The 24,620-nt window shown below is 40.9% G+C and overlaps 2 protein-coding genes across 3 annotated transcripts in view; one reads left to right on the forward strand and one right to left on the reverse strand.

The window, feature by feature from the left end:
- Nucleotides 1-2,285, reverse strand: part of arhgap10 (Rho GTPase activating protein 10) — a 102,769-nt gene extending 100,484 nt beyond the window's left edge. Inside the window, exon 1 of the mRNA XM_037689846.1 lies at nt 1,730-2,285. Coding sequence (XP_037545774.1) covers nt 1,730-1,883 — 154 coding nt within the window. The 5' untranslated portion in view covers nt 1,884-2,285. The remainder of the gene's footprint in view (nt 1-1,729) is intronic.
- Nucleotides 2,286-7,230: 4,945 nt separating this feature from the next.
- prmt9 (protein arginine methyltransferase 9) overlaps nt 7,231-24,620 on the forward strand; it is a 32,621-nt gene continuing 15,231 nt past the window's right edge. Inside the window, exons 1-9 of one of the 2 annotated variants that reach the window (XM_037690525.1) lie at nt 7,231-7,339; nt 8,199-8,347; nt 8,439-8,675; nt 9,613-9,780; nt 9,894-9,996; nt 11,499-11,608; nt 11,790-11,982; nt 21,323-21,506; nt 23,854-24,535. In XM_037690525.1, coding sequence (XP_037546453.1) covers nt 8,440-8,675; nt 9,613-9,780; nt 9,894-9,996; nt 11,499-11,608; nt 11,790-11,982; nt 21,323-21,506; nt 23,854-24,535 — 1,676 coding nt within the window. In that variant the 5' untranslated portion in view covers nt 7,231-7,339; nt 8,199-8,347; nt 8,439. The remainder of the gene's footprint in view (nt 7,340-8,198; nt 8,348-8,438; nt 8,676-9,612; nt 9,781-9,893; nt 9,997-11,498; nt 11,609-11,789; nt 11,983-21,322; nt 21,507-23,853; nt 24,536-24,620) is intronic. The other variant, XM_037690526.1, reaches the window with a different exon arrangement.

The following is a 24,620-nucleotide window of genomic DNA, read 5'->3' on the forward strand; positions in this document are numbered from 1 at the left end:
AAGTCTAAGCAACTTGTTTTTTATTATTATTTGGAAGGTAAAACTAAATGCCTTGTAGCATAAATGGCTCACAATTATTATGAAGAAATACTAAAATGAAATAGTTTCACATTGCTTGAAGGTAAAAGCAGCACTTTGAGCTTCTCAACATTCAAAAAGGCAGAAAAACTTCATGTCAGCACATTAGAAGACCATCAACAGTTCCTTCCTGAATTTGAACTGATTTTGCAATAGACCTAACGGAAGGCCACAATCAGAAGTGCATATTAGACGTCACACTCGTAAGTTTATGCAAACCTATGCAGATGAGATGTTCCGTGCCAAGCGGTTGGACTCGCTCTAAAATCTCCAGCAGAACAGTCAAGCATGTCAGTCACATGAAATACAAGACATGGCACGTCCTGCAGGAACTATGAGATGCTCTGTTAGTTGATACCAACACAGCTATGCATCATCTGATCAGGGTTTTTTTTTTTGGCTCAAAACAAGTTCACCACAATGCTTCATACAGGGGCTACTGGTAAAAACACATGGCTGCAAAATACATAAAAGTTTCCATAAGATGGGACATCAGGTAGAAAGAACAGTGAAAACAACAAACAAGAAGTTTTCCTGAAATAATCACAAAGATAATTTATAAACAGCTTAGTGCAGCATGTTTAGTATTACTAGAGTACGATGAGCTTTTTAGAAACAAGGTTCTTTATTGTCGTTCGCATCACATGTGGTGCATGAGGTGGAACGAAATGGCGTACACGGTCCCAGTTACATCCACCAACGGCAAAAATATAAATCCTTAGACCCTTTAGTGCTTTAGATACAAGTTACAGCAAAGTGAAGACTGGGATGGTGGCACACATGACATGATGTGTGTAAACAGTCTGAATCAACAAAGCCTGATGGGAACATACTGGTACAGGTTTTGTGTATATGTAGGATAGAGGGCGTGTTTCTAACACACAAAAAGGTAAAGTGTCACGATAATAACTGCTGTAAACCAAGCAAATGCCTTGTCTTTTAATATTAAAGTAGCCTAAATATGCCCCCTGAAAGGAAACAATGTCATATACATGAAAGATCTTAAGTATTGCAAATTATATGAATAAATGTTTGCCGGTGTAGCATGTTCACGAATCTTTATCGAACACCTTTAATACAAATTAAGGCATTTTGTGCATTTATCAGAGAGTAAACGGTGACAGAAGGTCTGACTTTAAAAAGAGAGCGTGCAAATCATCTGGAAAATACCAATAGTTTCTTTTAAAATCAGTCACCATGAAGCGTAACAAATTAACTATCCAAGAAATGACTTGCCGTATTATTTGCTTTGCTTTGAATTGACAGAGAAGCAAATTAAACTAAGGCATTTGGGGATTTTCCCCAGTGCTGAAACATGTCCAGTGTAGATTATGTGCTGAGGGCATCTAAGGTCAGCAGATGTGGTGCAAAATTACAATGTAATCATCTTAACCCACTTGTGTAAGGCTTTGACAACATGTGTGCTGTTGTGGCAACTACTACTGCTCTCTTAATACAAACACTGACTAATTCAAAAGACAACGCCTTTCTGCTCAGAAGACTCACACAGTCTCCAAAAAGAATTGAGACTAAAGCCAACATGTTTGATTTCTGGCGTTCTTTACAGTAAGAAGGTGTGCACAGTCACAACACAGGCAGCTTTATATGTAACTTAATGGACCTTTCTTGCACTCTGTGCTCACAAACTTACGTTTTGTGGCGTTGATGAGGTTCTTTCCATCTTTGTACAGTTCTTTGATGAACCTGTTGGTTTTGTCCAGCTCTGCTTCGTGTGCTTTTATCTTCTCCCTGACGCTGGGGCTGTCCAGATAGCACTCACTGAACTCCAGCGGGTGTAGTCCCATTTCTGTGATAGCTTCGTGTTCCAACAGCGGGAAACTGTCCAAATGCTCCTTGTTACTGCTTGTAGCAAAAACAGAAAAGCCCCGTTACTATCAGACCGGTGCTCTTTACGCCGGAGGTTTCAGGTCAGGTTGAAAAAATAAAATAAAAACATAGCTACGTCAAGTAGCAGCGGGGCAGCGGCTAACGGTGGTTAGCATGGTAACTTCTGACACGGGGCAGTCATGGTGGGTGTTGTTCCACTGCTGTCATATAAACTGCGAGGAAAGGCAAACGGTTACTGTTACAAGGTGACGACAGCACGAGCGAAAGGTTTGATCAGAAGTCGAATAACGGGAGCAATTAAAAAGTCGCAGCTGCCGCGTCCAGGTTTCTCGCTGTCCATCAAACGTAGTCCACCCTGGTGAAATGACAGATTGAGAAACTCTGCTGACATCTGCGTGCGTGAAGCAAAACTTGCGTCAGAGAGTATATACTTAGCAAGATGATTCACTCCTATTTTCACCCGACTTAAGTGGACAGCCGGGTACTTGGTCACGTGAACACGCCGCACAAGGAGGCAGGCGTCGCCGCCATATTGGATGTGGCAAAAGTGAAGCTGCTTCATTGCTCCAGAGTGGCAATACGGAAAAACCTGTGCAAGGCCATTCTTTTCAAAGGTTTGTAACTAAGTTACACACATGTCGTGCACACATTATATATATATATATATATATATATATATATATATATATATATATATATCCGGATATATATATATATATATATATATCATTTTCTCCGGGTGCTCCGGTTTCCTCCCACAGACCAAAAACATGCATGTTAGGCTGATTGGTAACTCTAAATTGTCCCTAGGTGTGAGTGAGAGTGTGAATGGTTGTTTGTCTCGTTTGTCTCTATGTGGCCCTGTGATGGACTTGCGACCTGTCCAGGGTGTAGCCCGCCCCTCGCACAGTGATTGCTGGACATGGGCACCAGCAACCCCCGTGACCCAAAGTGGAGTAAGCGGGTAAAGATAATGGATGGATATATATTTAGGGAACATTCAAAGATGTAGTGGTCTTTATTGTCATTCACATCACATGTGATAGATGAGGTGGAACGAAATTGTGTATACAGGGTCCCAGGTACATCCAACAAAAGCAAATATACTGGGTAAAAAGAAACAGTAAATACGAGTCTAATATATAAACTAAAATACATGTTAAACTAAAGCCCAACGGTAAAGATCTAAGACATTCGCTAGTCACTAGTAGCGCAAAACAATACATCGAACAACAGTGGCACATTTCTCATAGGTTCGGTTCAGCTGTTATTCACACAATTAATGCGAGCACTAACTTAATGAATACACTAAATACTAATAGTACAAAAACAATATGCCAAACACAGCAGCACAAACATGAGTCTGTGTGAATAGATGAGTACGAATGACTACAGCAGCATGAAAAAAGTCATCAGCATGAGATCAGCAGCATGGATAGTCAGCAGCACATAGCAACAATCAAGTGGCATTACAGTGATTTTCTTTTTTTATTCACAGCAAAAATCCTGATTAGAGATTCATGAGTCTAACAGCCTCAGGGTTGCAGCTGTTCCTTAGTCTAGTGGTTAATGCTCCTCAACCTCCTGCCCAAAGGAAGCGGGGCAAAAAGTGTGTGTGGTGGGTGAGTGGGGTCCTTCATGATTCAGTTGGCCCTCTTCCTGTACCTGGAGGTGTAAATGCCTGTGACGGTGGGGAGACTGAGTCCAACAGACTTCTGTGCAGCCTTCACCACTCTCTGCAGAGCTTTTCTTTCTGCAGCTGTGCAGCCTCCATGCTACACGTTGATGCTGGAGCACAGGATGCTCTCCACTGCACACCACAGTAGCTTTCAACACCAGATGATCTGTGTTTTGATCCTGTATGCTCCACACTGGTTTGTCGTCATTATCTGCATCGTTTTTATGTCTATATTCTGATTGACCTCATTTTGTATTTTGCTTGGTGTGTTACCTGTTGTTTTGTCTGTACAGCACTTTGGTTGGCCTTGTAGCTGTTTTAAGTGCTTTATAAATAAAGTGGTATGGTATGGTACCTGTAGAAGGAGGTGAGGACTGAGCTTCCCAGACCCGCTCGCCTCAGCTTCCTGAGGAAGTAGAGTCTCTGATGAGCTTTCTTGATCATGCTGGTAGTTGTTGCCCCAGTGAGGTTGTCGTTCAGGTGCACACACAAGTACTTTTTTCTGGACACCACTTCCATCGCAGATCCTCCTATGTTCGGTGATGGTGGTGCTGTTTGGTAGGTGTGTTTGTTCCGTCTGAAGTCCACGACCATGTCCTTTGTCTTCTTCATATTGATGTGAAGGTTGTTCTTCCTGCACCAGCTCTCCAGGTGTTCCACCTCCTGCCTATATAGTTGGACTCATCCTTGGACTCATCGTTGTTTGTGATGCATCCCACTAGTGCAGATCTTGATCTTTTGTACTCTTTGATTTTGTATAAATTACATTAAGTCTGAACATTGGCCATTAAACAGCTGTTAAATAAACATCAACACTTAATCTGCGCTTATAAAGCGCATTTTGTAACTAGTTTTTACTGCTAGGAATTTTAAGCCCATTAAACTTGACTACATGTGAGCGGAACCTTCGATTTAGGAAATATTTTCTTCCGTGCAGCTTTACGCGCGGACTATAAAGTGCAGCCGTTTTTTAACGTGGTTTGTTGTCTTATTCAGCAAATGGTGAAAATGTGTCTATAAACGGAATTGGAGTAAAAAGAAATATTGCAATGACTCTCCTGAAGGTTATCGTGTGGGTTCGGTTCAGTTTGTAGATAGGAGGATGATGGTTGAGGCTAACAGATGTTTACGACTTGATGTTTACATTAGCTTGTTGAGGACAACTCCACGCGGTTTGATTTGTTTTTCCAGACAACAACCCTGCCTTATCTTACACAGCTGACAGTAAGTGTGTCTAAACTGTCTACGATGCATATTAACGACCATTTCATTATAGTTTCTCAAGTGTAGTATTAGGAAATAATTATAACTCGACTAAAGTAAAGCCGAAGTGAAAACACTTGAGTCGCTTCATTTTTCAGACACGTGATGCTGCTGCAGACCTTGTTCGCCTACATAGCTTTAAAATATGTTTACTTGGTTCCGTTCGACCTATTATGCCTTTAAAAGTACAATCTTAACATGTTATTACAAAATTATCATCAACAGTAAATGTTTTTATTGAAGTGCTGAAAAATAGTAAAAAAAAAAAAACCCGGCAGATTTTCTTTGCATCGAAACATAGCATACCTGCATAAAACTAAAACCTAATGTATTACACGGTTAAATACATAATTGATGCATAAACATGAATATGTAAAAATATAAATAGTTAAAATAATAATAATAACCTTATTCTTCTTTTGGCTTTAACTGTTTCGTTGCTCGCCACTTCATCTCATTCTGTGTTCTGCATCCTCTGTTCTCACTCCATCTACCTTCATGTCTTTTTTAACTGCATCCATAAATCTCCTTTGTCTTTTTTCTGGCAGCTGCATTTTTATTTATCCTTGTAACAATATACCAACTGTCCCTTATCTGCACATGTCCAAACCATCTCAGTCTTGCCTCACTATTTTCACAGTGCATCCAGAAAGTATTCACAGCGCTTCACCTTTTCCACATTTTGTTATGTTACCGCCTTATTCCAAATTGTATTAAATTAATCTCTTTCCTCAAAATTCTATATACATTACCCCATTATGACTATGTGATTTTTTTGGGAGATTTTTGCAAATTTATTTAAAATAGAAAATCACATTTACCGAAGTATTCACAGCCTTTGCTATGAAGCTCAAAGTTGAGCTCAGATGCAGTTTCCACTGACCATCCTTGAGATGTTTCTACAACTTAAATGGAGTCCACCTGTGGTAAATTCAGTTGACTGGACTTGATTTGAAAAGACACACACCTGTCTATATAAAGGTCCCAAAGCTGACAGTGCATGTCAGAGCACAAACACCCAAGCATGAAGTCAAAGAAATTGTAGAGCTCCGAGACAGGATTGTGTTGAGGCACAAATCTGGGGAAGGATACAGAAAATGTCTGCTGCTTTGAAGGTCTTAATGAGCTCAGTGGCCTCCATCATTTGTAAATGGAAGAAGTTTGGAACAACCAGGACTCTTCCTAGAGCTGGTCAACCATCTAACCTGAACAACTGGGGGAGCCTTAGTCAGTGGAGTGACAAAGAACAGAAGGACAACCATCTCTGCAGCAATCCACCAATCATGCTTGTATGGTAGAGTGGCCAGACAAAAGTCAATCCTTATTAAAAGAAACATGGCAGCCTTCCTGGAGTTTACCTAAAGGCACATGAAGGACTCTCAGACCAGGAGAAACAAAATTTTCTGGTCTGATGAGACAAAGATTGAACTCTTCGATGTCACGCGTCATGTTCGGAGGAAACCAGGCCAATACCATCCCTACAGTGAAGCGTGGTGGTGGCAGCATCATGCTATGGGGATGTTTTTCAGCAGACTAGTCAGGATAGAGGGAAAGATGAATGTAGCAATGTAGAGACATCCTGAATGAAAACCTGCTCCTGAGTGCTCTGGACCTCAGACTGAGGCGAGGTTTAATTTTTCAGCAGGACAACGACCCAAAGCACATGGCCAAGATCTCAAAGGAGGAGCTTCAGGACCACTCTGTGAAGGTCCTGGAGGGGCCAAACCATAGTCCAGACTTGAATCTGGTTGACCATCTCTGGAGATATCTGAAAATGGCTGCACAGATGTCTCCCGTCCAACCTGATGGAGTTTGAGAAGTTCTGCAAAGAAGAATGGGGCAAACTGCCTAAAGATGGGTGTGTTAATGTTGAAACATCATATTCAAAAATACTGGAGGCTGCAACTGCTGCCAAAGGTGGATCAATAAAGGATTAAGCAAAGGCTGTGGATACTTAGATACATGTGATTTCTTAGTTTTCTATTTTTAATAAATTTGAAAAAATCTCAAAAAATATTTTTCACATTGCTATAATGGGGTAATGTGTGTAGAATTATGAGGAAAGGGATTAATTTAATACAATTTGGAGTAAGGCCGTAACATAATGTGTGGAAATACTTTCCGGATGCACTGTATAATCCTGACTACTGTCTTCGGTCCTTTCACTGTCCAACTTCCACTTTGCTAACATCTTCTCCTGGATAACGTCCTGCATTTCACTATTCAATAATAATAATAACCTAAAAGTATTTTCTCCCTTTTTTTTTAAGGATGCCTAATACTAGTGCGAGGCCCAAGCATGGCAGGAGGAACCGAAGGCGACGCAGACTGGAGGACCCTGCCAGGAACCAACTGGTCTCCAGTTCTCTGGAGAGTGCGCAACAGTGTCTGTACAACCAGGATTATGGAACGGCATTTGTGCACTACCTCCTGGTCCTCAGCCTCGCACCTGTGTTCAAGGACTTTGCGAGGGTAATAGCATAATTTCTCTTAAAACACTGAATTCATTGTTTTTTTAATACAATGATCTGCTAAGACCTAAGTAAGAAAACTACCCATGTTCTAAGAGGGTCTAAAGAAACTAAATCATACTTTTCTTTCTTAATGGTTAAACCCTTTCTTGTCAGACTGTAAAACACACTTTAATGAGTGTCATAACCTATAAATGATTTTGTCCCTGCTATTTTTGTTTTGTTTGTTTTCTTTTTCTCTGCCTAAAGATTTCAATTTGTTAATCATTTTGCAAGTTTTTTTTGGCGTTAGAGCCACAGAAATATCCTGATGCATGCTCAATAATCCAGCTACAAAAATCATCTGTTTGTAGCTTTTAAAGCAGTTTTACTGTGAACACTGTGATGTGTTTTGATCATCCTTGTCAGTAACCTATTATATTTGCATCTTCTGTGCTTTTTTCCCTTAAAGATTCTGGCAGCAGAAAAACAGAACACCATTGATTGACCCACATGCTGATTTATTAGGACTGTGTTCTTTTTATAAATCCTTTACCTTCAGAGAGTTGTTTGACTTAATGCAGCCTGAAAGTTACAGTATAGTTTCACCAGTAGTACACAACCCTTTCTCCACAAATTGGTCAGTTTTTTTTTTTTAAAGACGTCTGATGTAATAAAAGTCTGCTGTTGAAGGTTTAATGGATTTTCGGGGGGGGGGGGGCGGGTTTCTGGTCATTTTCATTTCTTATTGACATTACAACCTAAATAAGTAGTTAACAGAAACATTTTTAACCTATTTTTATTATAAATCTATTATTTTTTTCCATGCATGTTGTCATTTTTTAGTGCAGCAAAAACTTTCGTTGACATTTTCATTTCAGGATTCGTTTAGGTTCACTCTCCGTAAATGGGCAGAAGAGTTGAACTTGGTGGGACGCATTCAGGAACTTTTTGACTGCTATGAACAGGCACTGGAAATTTTCCCCAACGACGAGGTTATCCTCAACAGTTTGGGCGAACACCTGTTCCGGTACTATTCTTTAATACTCTTAAGGCATATTTATACATTTATACAGCAGTTTATGTAATTTAAAACTATGTTTTCACTTCTTATCATCCAGAATGGGATTTAGAGATGAAGCTGCAGCTCATTTTCACAAAGCCTTAAAGTTGAGACCAGACTACCCAGAAGCCAGGGAGAACTTTTACCGTGTGGCTAACTGGCTGGTGGAGCGCTGGCACTTCCTTATGCTCAATGACCACGGCAGGAACCTAAAGTACCAGCAAGCCATTCATAAGGCTGTTCAAAATGGCTGTAACACTGTACTTGATATCGGTACTGGCACTGGAATACTCAGGTGAGATATTTTTCATATAAATACATATTTTATTTTATTAAACTATGTATTAGCTTTTGCAAGTTATTACAATTTCATCTCAGTTAAAACAGATGTAGAAGTCTGCTTTTGCAGGTTTAATGGATTTTGTGTATTTTTTTTCTGGTAATTTTCATTTTTTATTGACATTACAATCTAAATAAGTATTTTCCCCTGCAAACGTTGCACTGCTGTATAAGTCGCATCAGTCCAAATATGTTTAATGAAGTGGAAAAAAACCCATAAATATGTCGCATCCATTATGCGTCACCGCTGATCACCTGGAAACGTGGGCCGGTGTTGTGCTAAAAATCGATTGGCTGCCAAATGGCGGCCGTGGGAGCGTGCATGGGAGGACTTTAACAAGAATTTAACAAGATTAACACTTAAAAACAATTATTTGTTTGCTTGACATTATACCAAAGGTGTGTCTCAGTTTAACTTTTCCTTGATAAATGCACTTTAATGATCAAATCAGCTGCATGTTGCCTGGGCGTCATGGTGAAATGCAGCTGATTTGAAGTTTGCTTCAGGAGTTCCAGAGCAAGACGAAGGTATCCCGTATGGCAAGCAAAGTGTTTCATTAATAGCCACTTTTACCTATTAATGAGACACTTGACTTGCCATATTACTTGAGGGCCCTCTAGCGGCTGAAAATGGTAATGTTCAATATTTTCCATGTCAGAATGGATTAAATCATCAGATTTCAGTCAAAAATGATCTTATAAATATGGGGAAAAAACATAAATATGTCGCTTCGCCGTATAAGTCGCAGGACATGCTAATTTATGCAAAAAGATTTGACTTATACAGCAAAACGTACAATAGTTGACAAATTGTGGACAGTTGTTTCCTACCTCATGCAAGATTTTAAACATGAGCACAAACTACTTCTAACATCCTGTTTCTGTTCATCAAGTATGTGCGCTAAGAAGGCTGGGGCTTCTGAGGTGTACGCCTGTGAGCTGTCAAAGACCATGTATGAGCTGGCCTGTGAGGTGGTGACCGCCAATGGGATGGACGGTAGCATCAACATTCTCCATAAGAAATCTCTTGAGATGGATGTGCCGACGGACATCCCACACAGGTGCATTTTCTTATGCGTGTGCTTTTGAAGTTCGCAGAGATCTGTTTGTGTTGTTTGAGTGATGCAGAATGCTCTGTTTTGAATTTCCTGAAAACAACCTTTTCCCTGCATAGAGTGTCATTAGTGGTGACAGAGACAGTAGATGCAGGATTGTTTGGAGAGGGCATCATAGAGAGTCTTATTCATGCCTGGCACCACCTCCTGCTGCCTCCAAAGGTAAGTCCCACACAGGAAAAAACATGAAGTTGAAAATGGATGACACTTTTTGTTTAACCCAAAAACTAGAGGAAGGCCACAGAACTGGATCAAGAACCTGCTGTTCAACATGTACAAATGCACTGATCAGTTAGATTGTACAAAAGCAACATATATTCAATTCTGTTTATTTATACAGCACCAAGTCAAACATAAGTCACCTCAGGGCACTGAACAGAAACATTCATATATAAAATAATAATTTAACACTATTTATCTGAGGAGCAGACTGTTTTGAATTTAACTCCATCACAGAACTTGAGCAAGCATGAAGGTGACAGTGGAAAGGAAAAACTCCCTCATGAGGAAGAGAATGAGGAAACCTTTAGCAGAACCAGGCTCAGGACAAGTGGCCATCTGCTTCAACCGGCTGGGTTTGAGAGGAACAGATACACAATGGCAGGTCAAGAATCACATGTTAAGATAGAAATAGTATCAAATGAAAACTATTAAATTTTAACAATTCATTTAAGGAAATGAGATCAATTTGTCATCTAGTAGGCTTAAGGCAGTATAACAAGCCAACCCTGACTATAGGATTTATCAAAAAAGGAAAGTCCAGTCTTAAAAGTGGACAATGTGTCAGCCTCGCGGACAGAAACTGGAAGTTGGTTCCACAAGAGAGGAGCCTGATAACTGAAAGATCTTCCTCCCATTTTGCTTTTGGGAACTCTAGGAACCGCGAGTAAGCCTGCAGTCTGAGCGAAGTGCTCTGTTAGGAAAATATGGAACACTAAGATCTGTAATATAAGATGGAGCTAGGTTGTTGAGGGCTTTGTAGGTTAGAAGTAAGAATTTGAATTCTATTCTGGATTTGACAGGGAGCCAATGGGGAGAAGCTAAAACTGGAGAGATTTGATCTCTCCCACTAACTCCAGTTAAGACTCTGGCAGCAGCATTTTGGATCAACTGAAGACTTAAAAAAAAAAAGTATTTGGATACCCAGATAACAAACCATAGAAATAGTCCAGTCTAGACGTGACAAATACATGAACCAGATTTTCTGGATCATTTTTTAGAAAAGATAACATAAAGGGCATGTTTGTGTAGATTCTCATTCCTTCAGGACATTTCTAATCACAAGTGTTTTAAATCAAAGCAACTGCATTTTTTTTTTTTGTTCGCTTCATTGTCTTCACCGACAAGGCACAAAGTCCAGTTACTTTGTTTTGAAACATAAGGTAAATGTCAGCAGAAACAAATATAAAGCAGCAATTCTTATCACTGTCCACATCTGGTATCTGTATCTGTACATCTGTATTTACACGTTTGCTCATTTTGAGCTGGTTTGGACTTATTACTGAGGAGTTAGTCAATTTGATCCTTAGTCATGTCAGACTTGATGTCTTATTTGCATTTTTTTTATGCAGCCTACCTTGTTTTTGTGTTTGTGTTTAGTTGAGCAGCTTATAGTTGAAAGCTGCACTATGGTTATTTAAAGCATCCTTTTTTAAATTTTATAGAGTGATGAGAGTGAATTTCAAGAAGTGTCTAGTACAGGACGGGTCATCCCAGCTGGAGCCACTGTGTTTTGTATGGCTATTGAGTCTCTGGAGATCCGACGGCATCACAGGTAGACTCCATGTTTTCCTCTTAAAAAGACGTCTCTCATTAGTGATCTTATATATTGCTTCTTTTCTTTTCTGTAAATTATTCTAGTGTTTGTACCAACACAGAGGATTTAAGTTGTTGTTGTCCTTGAGGCAACAGTCTGAGTTATCTGGACCTCTCAGGAGTTTTTTTTTTAAATGCAGACTCTGTGTGACACAAGTGGGCGGTCTTTCAATGGCTGTAGCCGGGGAACTCCGCAGTCCAGTGAGCTGCTGCTCTGAGCCCGATGACTCCATGGAGCCATACACCACAGAGAGACTCAGCAGGCTGCCCGGAGGATACAGACCTCTCACACAGCCTTTTACAGCTCTCACCATAGATTTCAACAATGTACATGTAAGTGGAAAATAAATTATTATTTTATGTGACTAAAATTTAGTCTTGTAATTCTAAGACATTAGCTGCCTCGAAGCTTAAATTTTGCACATCAGTGCCAGCTAGTTCATTTAATGACACATGCAAAACTAAATATTTAATAAAGGAGTGTTTACCAGCATAATATGTGGAATAATTTGTTGACTTGCATGGCTAAAAGAGAAGTTTCTCACAGATATGTTGCAGTAATAAAACTGAATATAACAAGGTTGAGTCAGATCCTCAGGACAGATTCTTCTTTGTTAAAACATTTTGTCTTTTTATCCATAAAACTTATTCAATCTAGGAGCTGCAACAAGCTCAGTCTTATAAACAGCACCTTTACATAATAAATCAACCAGTTTGCTGGTGACACCCAAAACTAGTTGGTTGTTCACATGCAAAAGGAGGACTATCAACTGATCGTTAGTGCCCTGATGGCCGCTTGCTATTTACAGAGGGCTGAGTGATAATAGCAATAACAGCATTAAGAGGGGGACAGTTAACAATTCAATTCAATTCAAAAATACTTTATTAATCCCAAAGGGAAATTATTTGTTGTTGTAACTTGTTATCCTCATTTCATTAAGAGATGTTGTAGATACTGATGGCTGTAGACAGGAAGGATCTCTTGTAAAGATCCATCCCACAGTGGATTCTAAGAAACTGGCTGCAGATGCCGTCCGATCCGTCCACCCAGACTCAACTGGCCTCTCGGTTCCCCGAGCTGTAGGATCGCCCGAATGCTGGGCAGAACTCCTCCCAGAGCGATGGCCACTCCTCCCAGCAGTCTGCCGAGCTCCTCATCGCTGTGGACAGCCAACTGTAGGTGCCGAGGGACGATCCTGTCCTTCCACTGTCATGAGCCGTGTTTCCTGCTAGTTCCAGGATCTCAGTGGTCAGGCACTCAAGCACAGCTGGCAGGTAGATGAGAATGCATCCACAGAACATCCTTTTCAACTCATTTGAGATTTGGGGCTGTAGTTGAGATATTATTTGAGCTTTTGATATGTTAAATCAGCTGCTGTTTGTTGTAGAAAATTGCCTTGTTGCCATGGTTACGCATCATAACAAATGTCCAAAACTAAAAAATGTTTCAGTAAAAATCCTTCCAGCTGCACAGGATCTGACACCAGAGGAAACAATCGTCCAAAAAAAATCTGATTTACATCCAGAAAAAGAGGAATTAAAGTTTCCAAAAGCCAAATCTCAGAATGAAATTAACAGAGCTGCTCCAACATGCAGCCACCTTGAGCGGCGCAATTCTAGACCTAAGAGAACACGATGCAACCTGTCAATCAATCCAGTAGGCTTGTCAGCAACTGACCAATCTGCAATTGCAATTTGTCCTGAAGTGAAATGCTCCTTACCTGCTGGAGCTTCACCCCAGTTTCCTCCTATAACATTGTCAGGGTTTTGCATTACAAACACTTTAAGGTCATAGGGATTTCATGAAAAATCATCAGAAAAAATGGTTAAACGTTGTCGAAGAGGAACATGCAAGTCAGACACGCATTACCCTGAACGTTTAGAGCATGTGTCAAGCGCAAGGCCTTAGGGCCAAATGTGGCCCTCGTTGACATCTGGCCCCCAAGATGTTATTTTAAATGTTCAGTACTTTTATCACTTTAATTTTTTCAGTAATCTTTGATCATGATGTGAAAAGTGCAACAGAGAACGTCTAATGAGACCAATCATACTCTTGTTGAGGAACCTGTGATCATGATAAGATGTTGGGTATCTAACTTGAGTTAATGTAGACTCTGAAACCAGCCCTTAGTTTGAAGAAGGTTTTAATTTTGGCCCCCCTTTGTAAGTTGGTTTGACACCCCTGATTTAGAGGATTTCATACAGTTTATTCAATTTCCAAAAACTAAACAGAGTCTGTAAATGTAAAAGATGATAAAGGCCTGCGGCCGACTGCATGAGCAGCTGAATACAACAGTGATCAATGGGATCTGTCACATGTTTGTCTGTACGAAGGTAACTGCAAATAAAACTTGAATTTTTTTGTCATCATTACATTCTATGCTTAGTGGTAGGGGAGTGGTGGTGCAGAGGTTAGAGAAAGTGGGCCTGTGATTGGAAGATCGCTGGTTCAACTCTCGGTACCGACAACATCAAAATGTGGGTGGGAAAGGTGAAGCATCCACACATGCTTCCATCCTCATTTACCCCACTCTGGGCCCTTGAGCAAGGCCCTTAACCCCCACCATTTGCTCCCCGGGCACCTTAGATGGCAGCAGAGAGGGCTGTGGTAGCTCAGTGGTCAGTGGTTGTGTCAGGAAGGGCATCCAGCGTAAAAACAATTGCCAAGACTTCATATGATTTAGTTTGTTGTAGTGACCCCTGAAGAAGGGAGCAGCCGAAAGAAAAAAAAAATGCTATGCTTAGTAGTTAAATTAATGCTAATTAATTAATTAATTAATGTTAATGCTTGAAGCTCGTTATACTTTGTTTTGTGTGTTTTGTTAGTAAATATAGTATGTTGCAACTTCTGGTAGCACAATCTAAAAAAGTTAAATCTGGTCCTCTGGACATTCAAAAAACAAAACAAAGCAAACAAAAAAAATGTAGAAACGTTTAGTCGTTCATCCGAAACACTTCCTCAGTCTGAGGTGCTGTATTCAGCTCAGTCTTATAAGTAGCACCTAAATAGCATCATGGAGACTGATGAAACAATGGTCTCTTTTGATGTCACATCACTCTTTACGTGCATTCCTGTTGATGATGCAGTAGAGGTGGTCAGTTTAAAATTAAAATCAGACACCACTCTGAGCAGCAGGACCACGCTTTCCACAGAACAACTGTGTCAACTCTTGAAACTGTGCCTGCAGTCAACCTACTTCACATATGGGGAGCAATATTATAGGCAGAAACATGGGTGTGCTATGGGGTCTCCAGTTTCTCCTATTGTTGCCAACCTGTACATGGAGGAGGTAGAAAAGAGAGCCTTGACGTCCTTTTCAGGGACACCACCAAGTCATTGGTTCAGGTATGTTGACGACACCTGGGTTAAAATCAAATCTCAGGAAGTCCAACATTTCACTGATCACATCAACTCTGTGGATAAATACATCAAGTTCACACGAGAAGATGTAAAAAATGGCAGGTTGGCTTTCTTGGACTGTGAGGTCTCAGTCTCTGATAGAGGACATTTGCAAACTGAGGTGTACCGCAAACCCACCCACACAGCCCAGTATTTGCAGTTTGACTCCCATCACCCTTTGGAGCACAAGTTAGGAGTCATCAGGACTCTGTACCACAGAGCAGACAACATCCCCACTAACTCAGGAGCCAGGCAAAAGGAGAAATCCCACACAAGGCAGGCTCTAGAGCAATGTGGATATCCTAACTGGGCCTTCCTGAAAGCAGAGAAGAAACCCAAACAGGACTCCAGTCAGCCATCAGGTGAAAAGGTGGAACCCAGACCAGTGGTCATTCCATATGTTACAGGAGTATCAGAGAAACTGAGATGTTTATTTTCTAAACGCAACGTCCCAGTGGCTTTTAAACCCCAAAATATATTACAGCAAAGACTGGTTCATCCCAAAGATCCAGTCCCCAACACAAACAGAGCAATATTGTGTATGCTGTTCAGACACCAGTGTCAGGAGGGTGATCAGTCTTACATCGGGGAAACTAAACAGCCTCTGGCCAAAAGGATGGCCCAGCCCAGAAGATCAACACCATCAGGCCAGGACTCTGCGGTCTACACTCATCTCCAGGCCAGCGGTCACTCTTTCAGGGATGAAGATGTTCACATCCTGGATAGAGAGGAACGATGGTTTGAGAGAGGAGTAAAGGAGGCCATCTTTGTGAAAAGAAATTGTCCATCATTAAACAGGGGTGGAGGCCTCCGGGTTCAACTGTCCCCCTCTTACAATGCTGTTATTGCTAGTATCACTCAGACCCCTGTGAACAGTAAACAGCCATCAGTGTGCTAATGATCCATTGTTAGGCTGATGGCCCTTCTTGATCATGTGAGCAGCTGGTTTTGGTTGTCAGCAGCAAACTGGTTGATCCACTCTGAGAAGGTGCTATTTAAGAGACTGAGCTGAATACAGCACCTCAGACTGAGGAAGTCTTTAGGATGAAAGACGAAACGTTTACTTTTTTTTTTGTTGTTTTGCTTTGTTGTGTTTTTTGAATGTCCAGAGGACCAGATTGAACTTTTTTAGATTTTTCTACCTGGATTATTGAGCATGCATCAGGATATCTGGTAGCCCAAGTTTAACCTTTGTTATGATCAGTTAAAACTAAACCGATTCTGCACAAAGTGTTCATTAGGTGGCATAATATAAAATTTACACTCTTAATACATACTGCATTTCATTATAAATTATTGCAGTGTTGTTCTACGGCATGAAAACATCTACTGCATTAACTATTTTATGTTATTAGTATCTTTTGCCTGTCTTCTTTGTCTTAATGTAGGCTGATAAGACAGAAATGCCTCATACCTCAGGTAACGCCCTGAGCTGTGTGTGTGTAGAGGGTGGTGGTGGTGGGAGAGGTTAAGCTCTGAGCTTCACTACCTCCACCATTACAGCTATCTTGTTTGTCGGAGGTTAGCTCACCCTGGGTTACATTTTTGTGTGGGCAGAGCAACCTTACAGTTCACATCATGTCAAATGCACGGAGGCCTCCATCCCTGTTTAATGACGTGTGGGCTCTCTTCACATAGATTGTTTCCTTTAATGGCCCTGCATACTGCATCTGAAGCAGCGAAATTGGCTCACGTTTACAAAGCTCTGTGACGAAAATTGCATAATTTTGTTCTCAGAGCAGCTTCACTTGTCCTTTCTTGACACAAGGCCCAGGTCAAATTGTTTCTCATACGCTTATGGTAAATGGTAAATGGACTGTACTTATATAGCACCTTTCTATCTTATTTCAAGATACTCTAAGCGCTTTACACTACAATCTGTGTCCTCATTTACCCATTCATACAGCACTCTACTAGATCTCTACAAAGCTAAGTGAACAAATAATTCTAATGAGCCTAGTCAGTGCTTTATCACATTCATACACCTATGGGACACACATCAGAGGCTATGAGAGGTTCAGTGTCTTGCCCAGGAACACTTCGACATTTGACTGCTGGTGGATTCAAACCCCCCAACTCTCGCATTGGAGGACGACTGCTCTAACCACTCAGCTACAGCCGCACCTTATGTGCCAAGTGTTGTCTAAATGGTCAGAAGTTTGTGGGTTTGTTTGTCAATATGGAAATGTGCTCAAGCATTCAGCTGTACGAGTCTTCAAACACACTAAATAAGTCACATAGTCATAAACTCCTGGATGGAAATTGTGCAGACATTGTGTATGGAGAAGTCTTGTCTGGGGGCAGCACGGTGGTGCAGTTGGTAGATCTGCCCCCTCTCAGCGAGCAGGTTGCCTTGGTTAAAATCCCGGCCTGGGGCCTTTCAGGGGGAAATTTACATGTTCTCTCCGTGCATGCATGGCTTTTCTCAGGGAAATCAAGTTTCCTCCCACTGACCAAAAACATGCGTGTTAGACTGATTGGTAACTCTGAATTGTTCCATGGTGTGAGTGAGAGAGTGAATGATTGTTTGTCTCTATGTGTCACTGTGATGGACTGGAGACCTGTCAATGGTGTCCCCTGCTTCTTGCACAGTGACTGCTGGATATGGGCACCAGTGACCCCTGCGACCCGAAAAGGAGGAAGTGGGTAACGATAATGGCTGGGTGGAGTCTGTCTGATGAAAAGTGTGGCGCTTTCTTCATGATAGATTTGTGGCCAAATGGCAGATGTAGGGATGGAGTGGAGACTCTGGTGGGAAGAAACCCACCTGGTGTCATGCACAGCAGCAGGAGAGTTTTTTTTTTCATTCATTCAACCTTTATTTAAACAGATAAGTTACATTGAGCCTCAAAGACTCATTTACAAGAAAGACCTGTTTGGACAGACAATAAAAAGTGGTGAAAAATGATACATAGGGTTTGGAGACAAAAAAAAATTCCAAACACGCTTTTGACCTCTGTTTGAAGGTAAAAAATGTGATAGTGAAAAAAATCTTGCACACTGGCACATAATGACGCTGACATTATGCGGGGGGATGGGGGTGTGTGGACGCAAGTGCAGTGAACAGCCAGAGACGACACACAGAGGCACTGCAGAGTTCAGATAAAATCACTCAGTACATGAAGTCCTCTCTGGAGAGAGCCGTGCACACTCGGGAGGTGTCGAGGACGACCAGAGACGAATCCAGAGTCCTGAAATGATGACATAATGTTTATTCAGCTGGTCTCCTCTGAAAAGTCCATGGAAATTCCTAAGTAGGAGAGCAGGGAGGGGTTAGAGCATCAGGTTTACAAAACTTTCCAGGCAGGTTGAGATAAGATGGAATGTCAAGGCCAGTCAGGAAGCCGAATTCAGATAAACACGATTGTTTTGGGGACAGGCAGAACTTTAATGACATCTACCTTGAGTCTGTGTCAGTCCACTCGGATTTGAAACATCCAAATTAAATGACCATACCATTGGAATGTGCCTGAGGATAATCCCCGAGATCTGATCCATTCTGCCAAGAGTCTGGGTGCTCGAGGCACAAACCAAGCCATCATATAAGGCAGGCAGCCTGACCAGGTCCAGATTTGCTGCAGACGACTTCCTTGTTTGTTGATAGACCAGCAACCAGCCGAATCCAAAAAATCAGGAACCAGTTATCATAAATCCAATTATAAATGCATCCTTAAAAATGACAGCAGATATAGACACGTCATCAAGTCTTCAAAGTCGATGAGATATCCAGCTGTGTGCATGCCAACAGGGCAAATCGGCTCGCCTAAAGCCTGTCTTCTCTTCGAATAAATGTTATCAATTGTGTTGAGGGACCAACTGACCAAATCCAAGTCCATAGTTACGATTCGGAAGATTTGTAGAAGAGAGACTCTAAAGCAGTTTCACAGACAGGACAGAGCAAAAGCAAAGCAGAGAGGGAGAGGAGGAGACGTCCGCCCTAGAGTGTTGAATGTTTTCCAGGAGTTCTGCGCCTGTGTCTCATGGACTATGAAAGATGTGTGTAGAAACGAACCTCCGACTGTCACGTAACCATACGTTGACTGCTCAGCTTCAGGTGGAGTATGCCGGGCCCTTTACTCCTCTCTCAAACCAACATTCCTCTCTATCAAGGACGTACACATCTTCATCCCTAAAAGAGTGATGGTTGTGTCAAGAAGGGCATCTGGAATAAAAACAATTCCCAAGTATTTGTGCAGAGTTGATTTACTGTGGCAACTCCTGAGGAAGGGAGTAACTAAAAGAAGAAAAAAAAATAAATTGATTTTTGTCAGCATAATTTTTATCCTAATGGAAGCATATATAATGCAATGAGTATTTGTCCAAACACTGAGCCCTGAAGAACTCCGTGATTAACTCTGGTGTCTGAAGAAAATTCATTATTAACATGAACAAACTGGACTCTGTCACACTTGCGAAAGTATTCAGCCCCCTTGAACTTTTCAACCTTTTGCCACATTTCAGGCTTCAAACATAAAGATATAAAATTTTAATTTTTTGTGAAGAATCAACAACAAGTGGGACACAATCGAAAAGTGGAATGAAATTTATTGGATGTGTCAAACTTTTTTAACAAATAAAAAACTGAAAAGTGGGGCGTGCAATATTATTCGGCCCCTTTACTTTCAGTGCAGCAAACTCACTCCAGAAGTTCAGTGAGGATCTATGAATGATCCAATGTTGTCCCAAATGACTGATGTTGATTAATAGAATCCACCTGTGTGTAATCAAGTCTCCGTATAAATGCACCTGCTCTGTGATAGTCTCAGGGTTCTGTTCAAAGCGCAGCGAGCATCATGAAGACCAAGGAACACACCAGGCAGGTCCGATATACTGTTGTGGAGAAGTTTAAAGCCGGATTTGGATACAAAAAGATTTCCCAAGCTTTAAACATCCCAAGGAGCACTGTGCAAGCAATCATGTTGAAATGGAAGGAGTATCAGACCACTGCAAATCTACCAAGACCCGGCCGTCCCTCTAAACTTTCATCTCGAACAAGGAGAAGACTGATCAGAGATGCAGCCAAGAGGCCCATGATCACTCTGGATGAACTGCAGAGATCTACAGCTGAGGTGGGAGAGTCTGTCCATAGGACAACAATCGGTCATACACTGCACAAATCTGGCCTTTATGGAAGAGTGGCAAGAAGAAAGCCATTTCTCAAAGATATCCATAAAAAGTGTTGTTTAAAGTTTGCCACAAGGACCTGGGAGACACACCAAACATGTGGAAGAAGGTGCTCTGGTCACATGAAACCAAAATCAAACTGTTTGATCGCAATGCAAAATAATATGTTTGGAATAAAAGCAACACAGCTCATCACCCTGAACACACCATCCCCACTGTCAAACATGGTGGTGGCAGCATCATGGTTTGGGCCTGCTTTTCGTCAGCAGGGACAGGGAAGATGGTCAGAATTGATGGGAAGATGGATGGGGCCAAATACAGGACCATTCTGGAAGATAACCTGTTTGAGTCTGCAAGAGACCTGAGACTGGGACGGAGATTTATCTTCCAACAAGACAATGATCCAAAACATAAAGCCAAATCTACAATGGAATGGTTCACAAATAAACGTATCCAGGTGTTGGAATGGCCAAGTCAAAGTCCAGACCTGAATCCAATCGAGAATCTGTGGAAAGAGCTGAAGACTGCTGTTCACAAACGCTCTCCATCCAACCTCACTGAGCTCGAGCTGTTTTGCAAAAAGAATGGGCAAGAATTTCAGTCTCTCCATGTGCATAACTGATAGAGACAAACCCCAAGAGACTTGCAGCTGGAACTGCAGCAAAAGGCGGCGCTACAAAGTATTAACGCAAGGGGGACGAATAATATTGCACGTCCCACTTTTCAGTTTTTTATTTGTTAAAAAAGTTTGACACATCCAATAAATTTCATTCCACTTCACGATTGTGTCCCACTTGTTGTTGATTCTTCACAAAAAATTAAAATTTTCTATCTTTATGTTTGAAGCCTGAAATGTGGCAAAAGTTTGAAAAGTTCAAGGGGGCTGAATACTTTTGCAAGGCACTGTATGATTGAAACCGTTATAGTCATTTTGTTAATCCCAACGTTTGAGCGATTAATTAATTAATTAAATTTGGTGTTTGATATATGATAGCTACTTCAAGATTGTTAATATCCCTGAAATGAAACGTATTCTCAGGAGACATGAACATTACACTCAAACATTATTTTATTTTGGAATGATGTTAGTGTCTCTGTTAAAGCTTTTTTTGGTGCCTTCTATAACTACTGTGTGTTTGAAATATGCAGGAACTGGAAGGCCTGAGCTCAAGAGAAGTCCAGGAGATGTGTCTGCCTGTCACTCAAGAAGGACAGCTGCATGCTCTGGCTGTGTGGTTCCAACTCCACCTGGACAAGGAGAACAGTCTGTCCACCGGTCCCCAGGAAGACACCTGCTGGGAGCAAGCCATCTACCCCATCCACAGTACAACATGTAAGATGCTAATGTGCATGATTGAAACATGCTTTTCATTTCTACACCCTGTGTGTTTTTTTATTGGCTAAAGGGGGTTACTTTTTACATTTAGTTATTTATTATTTTAATTGTGAGGTTGGAGAGTTCTCACATGTAGCCATTGTCTCCATTTCATAGGAGGCAACAACTACCGTATTTTCTGCCCCATATAAGTCACAGATTTTTGCATAATTTACATGCCCTGCAACTTATAGGCCGAAGCGACATATTTATGGATTTTTCCCAAATTTATAAACCAATTTTTGGCTAAGATATGACCGTTTTCATTCATTCTGATTGAAAAACAAAATTGAGTAGGACCACTTTCAGCCACTTAATGGCAGCGGAGTAGTAGTAGATGTAAGGCATGCTGTTGCGTCATGTAATAGTTAAACGTGGCTATAATAACAAATACAAAAAAGTGCAAGACAAAAACAACTGGAGTTTATTTATTATACTTTATACTTTATTGTTTTTTTCTTGAACTTTTTTTGAATTTACTATGTCCTGGATGACTGAGAATCTTCACCAGCTATTAATGATACAATCGGCTTGCCATAGCCTACCACCTTCGTTCTGCTTGCTGCTTAGACCAACCGTCAAACCAACTGCACCACCCTGGCGAAATGCAGCTAATTTGACCATTAAAGTGTATTTATTAAGCAAATGTTAGACTGAGACACAGCTTTGCTATAATTTCGAGCAAACAAATAATTGTTTAGATGCTTTTCTTGTTAAATTTCGAAGAAATGAGCTGCGTTCCTCCTCCTTGTTCTCTCCCTCTGCATGCTCCCAGAGCACTGAGGCAGCACAACTATTTGTGAAATTCAGCAGATTTGACCGTTAAAGTCCTTTTATTAAGCAAACGTTAGACTGAGACACACCTTTACTATAATTTTGAGCAAACAAATAATTGTTTTTAGGCGTTTATCTTGTTAAATTTGCACAGCGACTCGTCGCGTGCACGCGTTTACTTCTACGTATCGGCTTTTGAAATGCAGCTGATTTGACCGTCAAAGTGCATTTATTCAGCAAATGTTAGACTGAGACACACATTGACTATAATTTTGTGCAAACAAATAATTGTTTTTAAGTGTTAATCTTTTAAATTCTTGTTAAAGTCCTCCCGTGCACGCTCCCGTGGACGCCATTTGGCAGCCAATCGATCTTTGGCACAGCACCGGTCCACAATTCTGTGTTGTCAGCGGTGACGCATAATAGATGCGACGTATACAACGAAGCAACATATTTATGGGTTTTTCCACTTTATTAGACAAATATGGACTGGTGCGACTTATAGGGCGAAACGACGTGTACGGCGGAATATACGGTAGTACTTTTTCTCTGAAGAATCACTATGAATATGTGATTAAAAAACAGCCTAATCGGTGTTCAGAATAGGGTTACAAACGAGAAAAGGTTTACTGTCTAAAACGAGTCAAACCTGAAAACTAGATAGCCATTTAAACAAATTTTATGTTGTGAAGTTTACTTCTTCGTTCACGTAAACAAACTATTAACCTGGTCTGTTTACCTTATTTTGGCTCAGGAAATGTGCATAGTTAATAACTTTTAATAGAAAGCCACAAACATTGGCTTTCTGAAAATGTAAAAATAAAATCAGTGTAAAACCTTTAATGCATTAGCATAACTGGAGAAGCACTTTTCAATGACCCATGCTCAAATCTTTGTAATAATATAGCATGTGTTTTACAATTTTATTGTGTTGCAACAAAGCTATTACGCTAAAGTAAGATGAATGTGCATGACTACAACTGCCAAAAAACTTTGAGGGCTATTATTTTCTTTGCTGTCATCACAGGCTGGTGTGTGTTTAATAGTCACTGACATTTGATGACATGTTCCTGTAGACACTGCAGTGCAATATTTCGCAGACCAGCCTCAACAGCATGTCACTGCTCTTCTAATTGGTAATGGCAGCCTCAAATTAGATGCTGCCTTTCTCAGTAATAACTAACATCCATTTCCTAACTGCTGTGAAGTGTGGCCCATGATAGTCTGCAACACTCTCTAATGTCCACAGAATTCTTATAGGCAATAAATATGCATGTTTATACTATTTTCTCTGTTTTATCTCGTGCACAATCAGTGAAACTAACCAAAATTCTAAACGGACTTATGACTGCATAAGTGAGGAGTGCATATTGACTGCATGGTCATGCAGGATCACATAATGGTTTAAAACAATGGGTCTATGGATAAAATAACAAACCCATCAAATTACAAGTTTGACAGGTTTGCACTTCTACCAGATAAATGTAACACATTTTCAGTTTGTCAAAGTCTTTTCTTGTTCCTTTCTTAGGTTTTGTGCTAAAGCCACAAGACAAATTAATTGTTGAAGTTTCCTGTCAAGATGCCTACCTAAGACTTAACAGTGTTGCTGTGCTGAGAGACAGTTATAAAATCCATCTTGACAAGCATGTGGAGTTGCAGCATCCTGGGAAGCCCATTCCAAACCCAAGCCCAGAAGCAGAACTGTGTGATGCATTAGCGTCTCTCCAAACAAATCACAATCGTCCTGAAAATGTTTGTATCCTGGAGTGTTCAGAGATGGCACTCCTGAACAACCAGGATTACCATCAAAGTTTTTGCAGTGCATTATCCAAACTCATCTCAAGGTTAACAGTTAAAAAACAAAACCAGGAGAAGGAATGTGCCATGTTTGCACCGGACAGCAGTCTCTTCCATATCTTGGATGTGTCAGAGGGCTTCTCTCTGCTTTCCCTCATTGCCGCTCACCAGGGGGATGTGAAAGCCTACAGCTCTGTGAAAAAGAACAAGCAACAAGAAGTACTGAGGAGACTTGCTCAGTCCAACGGTATCTCAGAGCAGCACATAAAGTTCTGGCTTAACCACACAGAGGATGAGCAGAGTGTCCTACAGAGGCCTTCCCAGGAAAAGCTGTGGAGCGCCATCATTTTGGATTGTGTGGAAACATGTGGCCTCATTCGGCAAAAGCTAATGGAGAAAGCTTCACTGGCCAGGTAAAGACAGCACTTGTTTTTCTCCTCTCTTTTACCTCATTAAAAAAAAAAAAATAGGAGTATCATTTGCATGCAACTTGCATGC

This window comes from Nematolebias whitei, chromosome 16 (genome assembly GCF_014905685.2).
Source record: "Nematolebias whitei isolate Nwh7 chromosome 16, NemWhi1, whole genome shotgun sequence".
Classification (NCBI taxonomy): domain Eukaryota; kingdom Metazoa; phylum Chordata; class Actinopteri; order Cyprinodontiformes; family Rivulidae; genus Nematolebias; species Nematolebias whitei.